The sequence below is a fragment of the Mustela erminea genome, chromosome 10, assembly GCF_009829155.1.
Source record: "Mustela erminea isolate mMusErm1 chromosome 10, mMusErm1.Pri, whole genome shotgun sequence".
NCBI classification, from domain to species: domain Eukaryota; kingdom Metazoa; phylum Chordata; class Mammalia; order Carnivora; family Mustelidae; genus Mustela; species Mustela erminea.
In genome coordinates, this window is record NC_045623.1 from 45,371,775 (window position 1) to 45,387,672 (window position 15,898).

The 15,898-nt window shown below is 38.4% G+C and overlaps 1 protein-coding gene across 2 annotated transcripts in view; it reads right to left on the reverse strand.

Annotated features, from left to right (window-relative positions):
• AK5 (adenylate kinase 5) overlaps positions 1–15,642 on the reverse strand; it is a 241,920-nt gene extending 226,278 nt beyond the window's left edge. Inside the window, exons 1-5 of one of the 2 annotated variants that reach the window (XM_032302233.1) lie at positions 15,035–15,094; positions 10,403–10,589; positions 5,513–5,680; positions 763–932; positions 542–655 (exon numbers count right to left, since the gene is read on the reverse strand). In XM_032302233.1, coding sequence (XP_032158124.1) covers positions 542–655; positions 763–932; positions 5,513–5,680; positions 10,403–10,589; positions 15,035–15,094 — 699 coding nt within the window. Of the gene's footprint in view, positions 1–541; positions 656–762; positions 933–5,512; positions 5,681–10,402; positions 10,590–15,034 lie in introns of both variants that reach the window. The other variant, XM_032302234.1, reaches the window with a different exon arrangement.
• Between the last annotated feature and the right edge of the window lie 256 nt (positions 15,643–15,898).

Here is a 15,898-nt window from a genome sequence, read left to right on the forward strand (position 1 = left end):
AGATATACAAAATATTTTAATTGATTTATTTCCCTTAAGAATATTCATATTAGGTGTTGACCATGCATAGTCTACTGAAATTTGAGTAAGTTTTGGCAACATGAGCCCTGCCTTGTTATAGGTAGGTGGTTTAGTATTTTACACCTCACTTAAGAGGGTTTCCTGATTTGGTAACCATAGAAGTACAGCGTGATGTTTTATACTGCAGGGCGGTATGGAACAGGCTTGGTTTAAGTAATTAAAGATTAAAGACATAATCTTAGGTAAAGTATTTTGAAATAAAATCCATAGAGGTTTGCACTTTTTAAATAAAAATCACAAATTCTATTATTAGTTTTTCTTTTTTGGCAGGGACGGTTTCCAATTTCTAGGCATATATTCCAAGGAAATGACCTTCTGTCAACCCATACTGATGTACTTTCCTGTTTTCAGACCAGAATTCTTTCAGAATAACAGCAAGTCTCCCAAGAAATCTTTTTTTTATATATAAATCTCAAAGTTTTAAGCAAAAATACATAATTTAAAATAGAGACATTCTTACTTGGTCCTCAAAAGACAGAGCCTGGGCAACATCTCTTGGAAAGCCATCGATAACAATGCCCTCTTCATCAGGTATTTGCATCAATTTCTGTTTTATCTCTGTAATTGTTGTTTCCTTTTATAAATTAAAAAGAAAGATTAAAAAAAACACAGTGAAGCTTATACTCACCACTCACTGGTATAAAAATCTTTGCAGAATAGAAGCAAATTACACAGCAGTACCTGTGGGGCCAATTCTCCAGTTGTAATTATTTTGGCAATAAGACTCCATTTCCTATTGCTGCTTGTACTGTGGATCTTCTTTCTTAATAATTCTCCCACCGAAATGTATTGGAATCCGTAACGTTCTGCGATTTTCAAACTTTGAGTACCCTTTCCACTTCCCGGACCACCTATCATTTAAAACAGGCAGAATTGTGATCTTCGGATACAAGAAGAAACTCCTTTTTATACAGCTAATACCTCTGTCTTGAGATGCAGAGTCTAGATCAGGGGTAGCAGGGTGGGCAACCCCACTCTTCCACCATTCTCAGTGCTAACCTGAAGGCAAAGCAAGTGTAGGCTTCGCCAAGGAAAGGACAGAACTATGATCAACTTTCTTAGATGAAAGAGACATTTTTTCCTTTACCTAGTTTAGTAAATATCTACTTTAGAAAACTGAACAATGCAGTTGTGAGAAACAGTTCCATGTTCTTTGCCAAACCTATTTTTTTTTCCCTCTGTAATCAAAGAAAAATCTATGGGACACAAGAGATAATGATCAAAATAACAGAAATGCGTTCCATGCCAACAAAGAGCTAATGTGCAATTTGGTGAAATGTAACAGTTGTTTTTAAACCCAAAGGGATATCAATATTGAGACAATTTATCTAAATCTTTTTTTTTTTTTTTAACTCTATGCATGGGTCTCCCTGCCTCATCTCCTTTAAATTCCAAAGAAGGTTTATGCAATGAATACAGAGTGAATGGAATAGGTTCTTAAAGCAGGAGAATTTCCTAGAGCTCATGAGAATTTCGATTTTGTGATACATTAGTATGAAGTAATCCACATTTTACAATCTTACTCAATACTAATCGTTGGTAATTACCATTTACACTTTAGAAGCTTAAGTCCTGAAATAGTTATAAAATATATGCCTCAGATTTTATTTCCAATCATATTGGATTATTTTAATTTATATTTCTAAACAACCTAGACTAATTAGAATCTGAAGTCTGAGCAATCTAAATAAAGCATATAGCAATCAGCCCAGTCTGATTTTGATTTGTCACTTTTTTTTTCTTTAAACACTCTATTCATATGGGAGAGAGAGAGAACATGAGCAGGGGGAGGAGGAGGGACAGAAGGAGAAAGAGAGGGAAAAGTACACTCCACTTGGAGCACGAAGCCTAATGCCTCCAGGCTAGATCCTAGGGCACTGAGATCATGATCCAAGCTGAAGTCAGAGGCTTAACCACCTGAGTCACCCAGGCACCCTGACTTGTTACTTCTTCTAATTATCAAACCGAAATATTTTCAAGTATTTAAGCATAAATTATTGACTGCAGAAAAATATTTCTAAAGGTCAATGTCTAATAAGGAATGAAATGTTTTGGAATTTTCACTGAAAATAATTACAATTTATTAAGCAATGCTGAAAATAAAAATTCAATAGAAAAGTAAGTTGATGGTCTCCCTACTAATTCAATATATCAAGCTTTGGCAGGGGAAGCAGAAGTCATATTATATATAATTATTTCATAATTATTTTTTGCAAATGGAATAAGTAAAAAATAAAGGTGTTTCTTTGGTTTTTTGTAAGGAGAGTTGGGGATGAGTAGACTTAGTTGGCCAGGGCTTATCTCCTCTTTAAAATTTTTAAATGCACAGATGCACTTAAAATGCACTGGCTCAGTTGGTTAAGTATCTGACTCTTGATTTTGGCTCAGGTCATAATCTCAGGGTCCAGGGATGGAGTCCCACCTCATGCTCCTTGCTCATAGAGGAGTCTGCTAGTCTCCCTTTCCCTGTCCTTGCTCTTTCTGTCTCTCTATCTCTCTCTCAATAAATAAATAAATAAATCCTTAAAAATTAAAAAACAAAAATAAAAATTTTAAAGCGCAGAATTCTAAGATCAATGCGAATCATTTCTCAACCCCAACACCAAATAATACACCTGATGACATGTGGCTTTCACCTTTTTTACTGCTTTAGTAAACTCAGGATAGGAATTTGGTTGCATTTTTAACCATTCTCTTTCCAAGAAACTCTAAATCCTACCCTATTAGATTTAACATTATGAACTACTACTAAATTAAATTAATTCCTTTGCAGATAAAAAGTGTGGGTTCTAAATAGCTGTTTCAGGCCTATTAACCTATGATGTGGTTCACGGATTGGCTTGAAAAAAAAATTATATGAATAACTCCATCAAATTTAAGCTGATTTGAGGGGCACCTGGGTGGCTCAGTGGGTTAAGCCCCTGTCTTTGGCTCAGGTCATGATCTCAGGGTCTTGGTATCAAGCCCCACATCAGGCTCTCTGCTGAGCAGGGAGCCTGTTTCCCCCTCTTTCTCTGCCTGCCTCTCTGCCTACTTGTGATCTCTGTCTGTCAAATACATAAATAAAACCTTAAAAAAATTTAAGCTGATTTGATCCTTGAAGAATGAAAGTTATCTTTCTTAAACTATATTTCCACACTTTATCTCATAAACCATCAAACTAAGAGATTATAAATCCCACTGAATTCAAAAAAATCAAGCATGCTAAGAAAGTTATGGCACCTTCAAGGAAAAAAAAATTTTTGTCAACTAACAGAAGCAAATAGCAGACAACACAAACATATGATTTGCACAATTGAAGAGAATAGCATTAATTTATTAGATGGGCTTAACTAACAAATTAATTTCACATTCTCTCTGAAACCAGAGCGAGCTTACTTTTATCCTATTAATCGCTAATACTTATAAATATTGGGACCAATCTATCTCTTAAATTTTATAATTAACGTAAGAGAGATTCATGTCTGTGCCAAGAAGTCCAACGTTAAAAAAAATTCTGCAACACCAGAAAGGAAATTTTGTTTATTTGAATATAAAACCACGTGGGTATCTGTACCTGCTCCACTTCTTTTTTAGGCTGGTACAATACAAATTTATAAGGTTCGAGTACAATTATAATTCCTCACAATTCATAAAATTGCCCCAATTTTCTCAGAAAACCGAACCTAAGGTTCGGTTTTTCCTTTCTTCTCATAACTCAGTCCTCTAAAATCTAACAGTTATTTATACTCATTGGTTCTGCATCATTCCTGGGATACATAAAACTTTACAGTGTGTAAGTCTAAAACCAGAATCACACTCTTGGGAAGCCAGCTGATTTTACTGAGTAAAAAAGAACTGTGGAGTTCTTTGAAGCAGAGGAGATTTGAAGCATTTACATCTTCTCCAGAGATCTTAAGTTTGTTGGAATATTTTAGTCATTTTCATACAAAATTCACAATGCACAAAAAATTCATATATGTGTTCTTTTACATGAGAGCATTTTGGTATTATAGCTTTTTCATGGGCAGTGAAGCCTCCATTTGTTTGTCCTATTAATAACCAATATTTTAGTAACAGCAACAAGAAAAATAAGATTGAAAGAATATTTCATCATAAAATGGCAAAATAATTTCCAATTATTCTTCACCTGTAGCTGTTTTATTTATTTGTTTGTTTGTTTTTGTAGCTCTGTTTTAATCAAGCATTTCCTCATCTTCTAGGTCCAACTTTTAAAACACACACAGACAACATTTCATTTTCAAAAAATGAGAGATTTATGGCATAGTTGTGCCTCCCATATATCATAAGAATAATGACTTTTAGAAAGCCAGTTTCTACACTTTCTTCCTATACTACTGTTTTAAACAATTCAGGGTTAAATATATTTGCAATTTCATTTTCATTACACTAAGAGATGGACCATTATCACTCCTTCTAGTATGGTGAATTTAAATTCTTGTTATAGCATGGTGTTTATTTGCATGCTTTTGTCCTAGTTGCTATCATCATTATATCTTCTGGAAATAGTACTTCCTTGCATGGGGGCCGTATTCATTTTGCCCCCTGTTAACATTACTGACAAGAAGAGCTTTGAACATTCACCCTTGATTTTCGCTTTTGGTCATCTCTCTGAAAGATGAGTCAAACTGGAACAGGAGACAATGATGACATATTCCAGATTCACAGGTCTCCTCATGATTTTTACAGATTTTGAGGAAGTTAGAATTTGTGAGAATGGTAAGAAATTTTGTTTTGCAATAGACTTTCAACATTTTCCACATCCATTCCTTGTGAAATGACATCAGACTAGTATTTTCATACTCATTCATTGTAAGCAATGTTAAAAAGTAACTGTTATTATTATTTTGATTAACACTCAGATGTTATGTGTTGTGTAAAACACTATTCTACTAGATTTGCTTGTCTGAAACATCAAAACTTAGATTTTTCTTTAGGTGCCAGTTTGCTATATGGAAGATTCATTTATATGAGTCTTTACCAACATATTATTATAATTATTATTATTATCCTCTAAAGTTAATAGTGAAGAAAAACTTAATTTGTTGAGTTAAAAAGATAAAAACATATCATGTTTAGAAAACTTTTAAATGTATTCAGTTATCTATGTTAAAAGTTAAACAGATAAAACCATAGGATAATAAATCTTGAGGAAATTAATACTTTCAATTTATTATAGAAAATTTTTAGGACATTGTAATGAGATTCTATAAAAGATCATATAATTATAATTATAATAATTCTGTTTTATTGAAAATTATGCTAAAAATATTTTTATCTACTCTCTCTTGAGCTCTTGAGCTCTTGTTTCTATTGTTTGTCATTACCCAACTTAGCATTGCAAATACACATAATTAACATAATTTTTTGAAATGTAAATATATAAGCAAAGACAGCAGTAGTGTAAGAATTTTGCTTTCTGTCCTCATACCTATGACAAGAATGATTTTGGGTCGAGGTCTAGTAGGATCAAAAACCTCATACTCCTCAATTAACTCTGCAGTCTCGGAGAGGTCCGTATCACTTTCTATGGAGAATTGATGGATTGGAGGGAGCCGGTCGTACCGCCGATATGGAAAGTTTGAATTTTCAGGCATTACTGCAAAAGAGTAAGAGAACTTTGAAACGGGAAAAAAATATGCATAATAAAACATTTTTTGTACTTAGCCCACGAGTAGAGAAAAATTTTCAAACTAAATGAGTTTGTTTTTTTTCAACTGGAAGAAGACCCCATCCTGTAAGCGATCTGCAAACTTTTTCTTAAAGGGCCAGATATGCAATATTTTGAACATCCAACAGTCTCATACTCCACTTGGCCATGGTAGCAGGAAAGAAGTCATAAACAACATATAAACAAATGGATGAACTTGTGTTATGATAAAACCTTATTTATAAAAACGGGGGGTGGGAGGTTGGGGGAACCAGGTGGTGGGTATTAGAGAGGGCACAGATTGCATGGAGCACTGGGTGTGGTTGAAAAACAATGAATACTGTTACGCTGAAAAGAAATTTCAAAAAAAAAAAAGAAAAGAAAAACAGACTCAGGTCAGTCTGAGATAGACTGACAGACAGACTGAGACAGACTTAGCTCATGGGTTATAGTTTGCCAACTCCTGTTAGAGGAAACTTTCTGAGTAGTGCCTAGTCTTGTTTGGTAGTCTGTATATATCCTGGTCTCTGCAAATGGTGCTCCCTAGAGCTGTGTAGTATACAATCTCATAACTTTCACAACCTTATGCAGCTGTTAACTCCCGCGTTGTTCAAGCCTCAGCTGGAATTCCTATAGTTCATGGTTCCTTCCTTCCTCACCCCTGGGGGGCACAGAGAAGTCCTAATACCCAGAAGATGGGCATGCTGAGTGTGGCCACAGGGTGAAGAGCCTCTGCTTTAATCTGGTAGGAAGCCAGCGGAGAGTTTTTTTGGGGGTGGAGGGGTAAAGCAGTGACATAATTTAATATGAAATGTTTTTTTGGAAGATTAATCTGGTAGTGGTTAGAAGGGATTGAGTAGGGAGATGCACAGCCCAAAGAGTAGCAGCTAGGAGTCAGGTACAGTAATGCACAGGTGAGAAATGAGGGCTTCACTTAGAAGGGTAGCATGGGAAATGGACATGAGTGGTTAGATATGAAGAACATGGTTAAAGTTGGGATCCATGACATGAAAAGAGGTAATATTACAAAGACAATTACCAGGTTTCAAGTCTAAATAAATAAGGAACACATTGCATTTCATATAGCATCTTTCTGCTTTTTCTCTTCTGCTCCAGAAATAGTGGGCTTCTCTCACTCCTGTCTATATCATAGCCTCTTCCTCTAGGTCAGGAACTCCTGTTCTCTATCCCTTGGTACCTACTCAAACTCCCCCATCCTTCTCTAGCTAACACCCACTCAGCTTTCTGTCTCCAAGCATAACCTTGAACCCAAGCCTAGGTGGATCTATTCCCCTGTTAATGTGGTTGATCTTATCGCATATGGTATTTCCTAAATCACCTACTCTGCTTCTAATTTTAAGTATATTTTTTTCACCATCAATGTTTTTTATTCTGTAGTCAAAATGATCACCGACTTCATTATTCTTATTTCAACAATTATTCCTGATCAACATCTCTTCTAAAAATTCTTAAAAAACAACCCCAACATTATAGTCTATATAATTTTTATGTACATACCATATACATATGTATAGGACTTATATACATACATATTACTTATATATATATATGCATGTGTGTGTATTATTTGTATACATATGATATATATACATAGTGTGTATGTATACCATATATGTATATAATACACATACATCATACCTGTATAGAGTGTTCACTATCTATACTCCTATAGTATTTACAAAACATTTCTTTTTAATTTACTTTATTATTTTATTTTTTATTGTTAAAATTGAAGCATAATTAACATAGTGTTTTATTAGTTTCGGTTTACAATGCAATGACTCAACAATTCTATACATTTCTCAGTGCTCATCAAGAGAAGTGTCCTCTTAATCCCCATTATTTCACCTGCATCTCCAACTACCTCCCTTCTGGCAACAACAGTTTATTCTCTGTATTTAAGATTCTGGTTTTGTTTGTTTGTTTTGTTTTAAATTCCACACGTGAGTGAAAAAACAAACAAAAATTCCACATGCGAGGAAATCCTGTAGTATTTGTCTTTCTCTAACTGACTTATTTCACTTAACATAATACCCTCTGGGTCACTCCATGAGGGAAGGTACCATGTTTGTTCTTTCTCAGGGGCTACATCCTCAGTCTTAAAAGAATGTCTGACAATAGTAGTGCTAATAAATGGTTATTTTAATGCTCAACTGACTCACTGACTGACTTCATTGAAATAAGAAAAGAAGGAAGTGCTGGTTTTGAAGCAAATATGCTATGCTTGCTTCTAAACATGTTCAGTATAAGACGATAATGAGACATTCCACAACAGAAGTTCTTTGGTCATTTGGAGCTACAGAATTAGAACTCTTATTCACAACTAATTATTTGTTCAATTGTGTACATATGGTGGGGGAAAAAAATGGACGCTTATCTTACATTGATAAAATCCCTTCAGTCAATAATTTATCTTTGCTTTTTATCATACCTTTATGTATGAAAGCAATTTGCCTAAATGATTAAAATGTTTTAATTCACAGGATAATTTTTATGATAATTATATATTAACATAGCTATATCAATATTTCAGCAAAATATGCATGAATCACTTTATTTCTAGAAATAATGATGCTTTAAGTTATGAAGAAGTTATCAGTTTCCTTTAACTTAATAATATATTCCATAAATTATAGCTAAAACTTACAAAGCACAAGTATGCAAAGCATTTCATAAAATAAAATGTTATTATCACAGAAAATTCCATTTAGAAACCATTTTCTGTCTTTCAGCATGTGTCTTAGATACAGGGATGTAATAAGGCATTCTTGTCATCATAGTACATTGAAAGGTTCTATGTGATGATTAAAAGATCTCAGAGAAAGAATTCTGGTATGGTATTATTAGATATGGAGATTTTAAAATTAATACACAATTGTAATTCTAATGAAAGTTAAACCTATATTTTCCATTCCTGTTTTAGCTTATCCTGCTCACACAGGACTTCCAAACTGGTGATCTGTGGGCCTAACACAGCCCCAAAGATGTGTTTTGTTCAGTCAACATTTTTCCAAAATTTGTACATGACTGTCTTTAGACAACGACTGTTCTCACTTACTTGACCACAGTCTCCACTGTTTTCTATTACACACTTGGCCTACCTGGCTTCTATGTATAATCAAGCCAAGTAATGGTATGAAATAGAAGCATTCGGATTTTATTTTGTTGCAAAACAGTCACTTTTGATACCCAGTCTAGGAGCAGCTTTTGGACTAAGGGATGACATACCTCTTAAATTTAAATTTTAAAAATGTAAAAATATTTTTTTACTAAAAATAGACTAAATCCAGTAATACCTGAGGTTTATTAGTACTTTAAGGTTTAGAAATGGTTCCCCATACTTATCTCACTGAATTAAACAAGGGCCAGATTCTAACAGTATAACAATACCAAGGGAAGTAAGTTAGCTGTTTTGGGAAGGTACGTGAAACTTTCAAGGCCATGAAAACATCATTTGTTCACCAAAGCAGAAATTTACTGAGTGATATGCCCAAGAGACAATGGTCACTTGCACCTTCGGGCCTCTACCAACTAGTGATGATTATGACACGGATAGGGAAGTATCCTGCTCTCTGGAGATGCTTCTGAGAAAATGTTGTTTCTGCCTACCCTTTCTGTTTGTGCTTCTTAAAAATTAACACACTATAACTACCCCCCCGCCCACATACACTTAAATATTAACACACTATAACTACGCCCCCCCCCCCCGGCCACACACACTGATTCAAATAAAATCTAAGCAGGTCATGACTAAATAAATAAACTGGAGTTTATTTCCCTCTAGTATTTGTTACAAATGCTTGTAATACTTGTATTACAAATACTCCAAACATTTCATGGTATAATTTTTGAAAGTGGTGTAAATTTTGGAAATATAATGATCTTGGCCACTGGGAAAGAATAAACCTAGTTTCCTCTGATTGTGTTCTGCACAGATAATTATACTTCTCAATTTCAACCAGAGCCTAAAAGGTAGTTGGCTGATGTTGAACCATTAATTTTGATAAGCATGTACTTCAGAAAGTTCTCAGAATATACCCCGAATTTCCTCTGGTGAACTCCAGTTCTTAGTTCCAAGCTATTCTTAAAATTGCTAGACAAGTTCATGTCTTCTACTTCTTTTATAGCATCCAAATGCCTAATCTATTATGATGCATTCAGTAGCTGCTTAATAAATACTTGTTGGATTAATTAGTATAAACTTAATATGCACTTAGGCAGATGCATTAATACGAACTCTGAGTTTGGAAACATATTATGCCAAGCTCTTCCCAGCTAATTAAGAAATGTTGAATTGTTACATAATAACTATTTTGTCTACCCATTTATTTGGGAAACTCTGCAATTTTAAGAAAAATTCATAGTTTGCTAATGTTATTCATTTTGCAAAATTATGAAGTCAGAAATACAAAACTTCATTAAGCCTTTCGGGTAATGTTGGACAGTGGCATGGTGTTTTGTCTCATCACAAGGGTGATCAGAATTTGGAGCAGAGAGATTAATCATGTTCCAGAGCCAAATATCTCTCTAGGCTTTTAGAAACCTATTAAAATAAATGACCCTCTACAGTCTATATGGTGTGTTTTATAAAAAGAACTGCGGTAATAATAATAATAATAATAATAAAGCATTATTCTACATATACATTACCATTTCTTAGAAAGGATCTCCGTGATTGTCCTCCATTGAGAGGAGGTAAGGTCTTCTTCTCCTGGCTGACAAACGTATCCCACTTCACTTTGTCACAGCCGCCTAACTCCTTGACTTTCTGTAAACAACTTTCCAAGTACTCTATGGGGTCTTCTGGCTTAGAACACATCAGTCCATTCAGAAGGCTCTGGAATACAACAAAATACGCCCATATGAAATAGGTGTTGAAACCACCTTTGCTAAAATGGGTCTATGACTCATCTTTGAACTCTGGGTTGCTTTTGTTCTTTGCATTTATTTTTTTTTTAACACACAATTAGAGGTGGAATCATGATCTGCTGAGTAATTAAGATAACCCCTAAATTCTTTTTTTGTTAAGATATTATTTACTTGTTTATTTATTTGATAGAGAGAGAGAGAGAGAGAGATCACAAGTAGGCAGAGAAGCAGGCAGAGGGAGAGGGGGAAGCAGGCTCCCCCCACTGAGCAGAGAGCCCAATGCAGGGTTTGATCCTAGGACTCTGGGACCATGACCTGAGCCGAAGGCAGAGGCTGAACCCACTGAGCCACCCAGGCGTCCCAAGATAACCCCTAAATTCTTGACCATTAGTGTTCAGCTCAGCGTTCTCTGCCTTTTACACAATTCAGACAACAACATTGTTTAAAATGGAGGCACCCTATCACAGTGAGATAAAGTGCAGTGTGTAAAAATGCTCCAGTCATTACTTGTCTTATTCCTACCCATTCTTAAAGCATCCAAGCCTTAGTTTCTTCATTAGTGAAATGGAGTTCTACCTACCTCCAAGAATTTTTAAGGATTAAAAATATAATATTTGTAAAGGGCATATTGAGGGCCTGGAGCATAGTAAATACTCAATAGATGTTGGTGGATTTAATATTATTATGATCAGGAAGCCTCCTCTGAGCGCCCAGGTTGGCTTGTGGACGTCTTCTTGGCATTCCATATTACCCAGGAAAAAAAAGTTTTACCTGTCATTTATACTGAAACCATCAATTTGTGTGTTGGTCTCATTTTCTAAACTATAAACTCTTCAACAACATGGAGTAGGTCTTTTTTATTTTTCAGTCTCTAGCCCCTGACATTGTCCCTGGCACATGGTAGGGGTACATTGGTCTGTTTTCTAATTGGGAACAAAAATTTATTCAAAACATAGTCTGACACTTAAAAAAATGCTATTTGATATATAATAGATCACCACAATATCCACTGAGGTTACAGAGGAAAACCTGGTATCCAATATGTCACATGTACTGGTTTCTAAAAATGCCAAATTTGGAAATAATGACTCCTGGAAACCGGACTGATGTGCAAAATATTTTCCTTTACAGTATTTCATGGAAAAAGCATAGAGGAATATTATCACCAATATACGTTATTAATGTACAACACACACACATCCTTTGAAAGACTGACATCTTTACTAAATAAAGTATTTTATTTTCAAATTATTCTTGTGCAATTCGCTCAAAGGTGGTATGTAGTTCTTTCCAGGTACATTTGTTCTCTCAAACACCAAATTGTCAGAGTGCTGGGAGGAGTTCAATTGCAGAGGGAGAGGAAAAAACTAATCTGAGCATCCACATTCCATTTGTGTGTCAAGACCTGTGTTATATATACACAGACACATGCTGACACACACACGGACACACAGTGTTTACCTCCTCACATTTCTATGTTAATATAGTTAACTGTGGCTGTGCTTCCTCTGTTTCTTTGTATGCCTTAGCTCACCCAATGCACTCTTAGCCCTATGTGATATTATTATCCCCATTTTATAGATTAGGAAACCATGGCTCAGAGATGCTAATGAGTTGATCAAGGTTATCCAGCTGGAAACTTGTAAGCCAAGGATTCCAATTCAGTGTTTCTGATTCCAAAACCTACATAATCCTCTCTCTATGTCTTGCAAAAATATGATATGGGGTAAAAAGAAAATGCCAGATTATCTGTGCCCCATACATAATCCAACAATATGAAGCACTCATGGTCTCTCTCTTTTTTAAAAATCCCTATTCTTGCCAGAAGTGAGTGAACATACTTAATGAATTTTTTTTAAACTGGAAAATATACATCTCCAGCCTCCCTAAAGAAATCTGATTCCCCAAAGGGTACTGATTTTAGAGGGAATCAGTTCCACTCCTTCATGGATAATTTTAACCCTTCCCTCTAACAATCAGCCACCATCAGGGATCCAAGAAAATCAAGAGACATTATTATTCTGAGTTAATCCTTTAAGAACCTGAATAATCTAATTTGACTTTTACTAGAATTCAAATTAATTGCTAAATCTCTGTTCTAAGGTACAGTAATATAAGATCAATACATACACCCTAAGTTTCCCTAAAGTTAAAAATCATGACAGTATCAGGGGAAAGTGTTTTTTATTTTAAACATTTACTCTAAAAATGGAAGCACATTTCAAACTTGAACCTACCATAGATATCCTATTTAGTGCATGTTATGTTTCAAGTCAGGAGAAAATCTGAAAAGGTCAATTAAATACATCTAGTTGTCTGACAGTATATAGATTTAATAATCAATTGCTTCGTCTATCATGGTGTCTAAAGTCTACAGCTGAGGCAATGTTTCTGGTTTGAGAGATACCTAATTGATAAACTGGATAGTTAGAAACTTCACATACCATTATTAGTGGAGAAAATCCAGTTTGGAAACAAAGCATTTGGTTTTGCTGTCTATGTTTATTACATGGAGAACTGGTAGGTTTTACTTCTGTCTTGTGCTGGATAAAGCATAGATTCTTACTGGTGGGATGCAGTCTTTGGAGGTCACCAGAAGTCTTTTCCATCTTCCAGTTGTCTATGATTGCATTTAAATACATTGTATTACTGCATTTCACCTAAGGGAGTAGACTTCCCTTTCTGGGTGTACACTATTTTTAAATGTCCCATTCATATGCAGAAAAACAAAACATAATACCTGAACAAAAATGCCAGCTATCACCTATCTGCATACACAGTGTATATTTTAATGAACAAACTGTCAAAAATCTCTGTGGTTACAAAGAAGGAAAAACAGTACCACATTTACAAAGAAAATAGCAATTTGCAATCAGGTGGCATTCCTGCGGATGTTTCTAATTATTCTTTTAGAAGTATAGAAATGAAATTTGTCTCAGAATTAATATTTACGACAAAACCTTCCTAGTGTTTTTAACTCTTCTGCTCCATATTTATTTTTTGAAAATTAAAAAGAAACAGGAAAACTCTTGAAGAATCCTACCCACCCCCGAGACCTGTCCTTATGCAACACCTCCCCATTCTTTTCAAACATGAGTAACACACTTGCTAGATTTGGGTTTCACAAACCAGGCTTGTGCTCAGTGTGTGGTTTACCTGGAAATCTTGGCTTCAGACCAACCTGAAACCAGTGGCTTACAGAGGTGAGAAAAAAATGAAGATCTGCAATTATGGTGGCCCATATTAAAGGCAACTTGGAAAAACAGGCAACAGATTCTTTTCCCAAATGGTGTTTTAAAATTCCTTTTAGCAGACCAAACCTCCAACAACTCATGACCCTTGGTTTACTGGCTCAGTCTACAGTCTATCTATCATCTTTTAGAAATGGGGGTGGGGTGTTGCAGTGAATGGAATTCATCTGTCAGGGCTCCATCTATGAAGCTTGGCTCGCTTCCATTTTTTGTTTTTGTTTTTAACCGAAAACACAAAGAACTCAGGAATTTTCCAAAATTCAAATATAGAGAGAAGGCAAGGAACCAAAAGGCTCCGAGACGTAGGCTGCGGTTTAGAACTAACAAGGTTCCTTTAGTTCATCCCTCAAGCCTCCTCTCCCACATTCCCAAGTGTTCCTTATCCCCTGGGACATCTAGTAGAGATGAGGCTGTGATGTGGTCCGAAGACAGCAACAGGAGTCACGCCAGCCTCGCGGCTCTCTCTCTGACTTGCTTTCTCTAGGTGGGATGGAGAAGGCAGGCGAAAGCTACAGTCCGGGAGGCGAGGAAGGAGAACGATCCCTTCCCAGGCAACGGAAAACGTGCCCAGGAGTTCATTCACCGAAAGCGCATAGCAGCGCTGGGTGCCTGCCACCCGGGAGATAGTGCTGCACTCGACGGGTTTGGATTTGGTTTTTGCATCTTCATCTCTCTCCTCCAAGCTATCTCCGCAGAACGCTACTTCCGTCCACACTTCCCCTTCTCTGCAGGGTCCTGACCCTCCGCGCACGGAGGGGCTAGGGCTCTCTACCCCTCGGTTTCGAGTCCCTGCTCGCTCCTGAGCGCCAGCGTACCCACCTGGCCTGGCCCTTGCCCCTAAAAAGCGGGGCCGAGCGCCTCCGGCAGCCCACCCTGCACATCCGAGGGGTACGCTGGGGGCAACCTGCTTCCAGAGCCCTGCTGGAAGACTGAAACTTGATCTGCGAGGTGCGGGCTCCTGAGCCCAGCCATCGGACAAGGACCCCGGCCACCCGCTGGAAAGGCGACTACCCGGAGCAAGCGGGAAAGCGAGCTTCTGCAAGCCCCTTCACTTCCGTGCCCCGTGTCTGCAAGGTGCAGACGGGGCGCCGCCTCCGCCTCCCCAGACCCGGAGATGCTTTCCTCAGATCCCCCCGGCCGTCCACCAGCCCAAGCCCCCTACCTCGAAAAGCTGAGGGATTTCCCTCCGGGCCAGATACTCCTTGGCATCGTTGGTGTTCATGGCTGTGCCGCGCGTGCCTTGGGGCACGGGCCGGGAGGTTCCTGCGCTGCGGCGACCTGGGCTGGGGCTGGCGGGGTCCGCACGGAGCACCGGAGCAGCCCTAGATCTCACGCGCAAACACTCCCACGCTCAGCTCTGCCAGCCCAGGCCAGTGACCCCCTCCGCCTGTCCCCGGGGCCTGTGGTCTCCGCGCTCCCGCCGCCCCCGCCTCGCCGTTGGTCCCCGCGCCGGAGCTGCGGGCTCGGAGCAGCGGCGGCTTCCCGGGCTCCCAGGCAGCGCGGCCGCCAGAGAAGGGCGGAGGGAGCGGAGGAGGGAGGGTAGCGCGGCGGCCGCCAGGCAGCAGTCCGCTCGGCAGCAGTCCGCTCGCCTCTCCCACTCAGCGCGCCGCGCTCTGCGCCTCCTGGAGCCGGGTCTGCGGCGGCGGCCAGTCACGCTGCGCGGGCGGGCACAGGGTGCGGGGGTGGGGACGGGCGCGCGCGGGGGCTCGCAGGCACACCCCTCCGAGTCACACCACCGCCCGGGCGCGGTGCTGACCTGCGCGCGCCGCTGGGGGGACGCGGCAACCTGGGACCAGGTGGCCAAACGAAGAATCGGGGGCTCTAGGAATCTGCCCCACAAGCCTCCTCTCCGCACCCCCCCCCCCCCCCCAGCCACAGAGTTACTCCTGCATCCCCATGGAGCTCCCGGGAAGAAACCTAATTTTTACAGAATTTGTCATTCATGGCTAAGGTTACCGATCTTTCATCAAAGGGAGCTGGAGGTAAGAAGTGGGGATTCATAGGGTGGAATCCGTCCTTTTAAGAT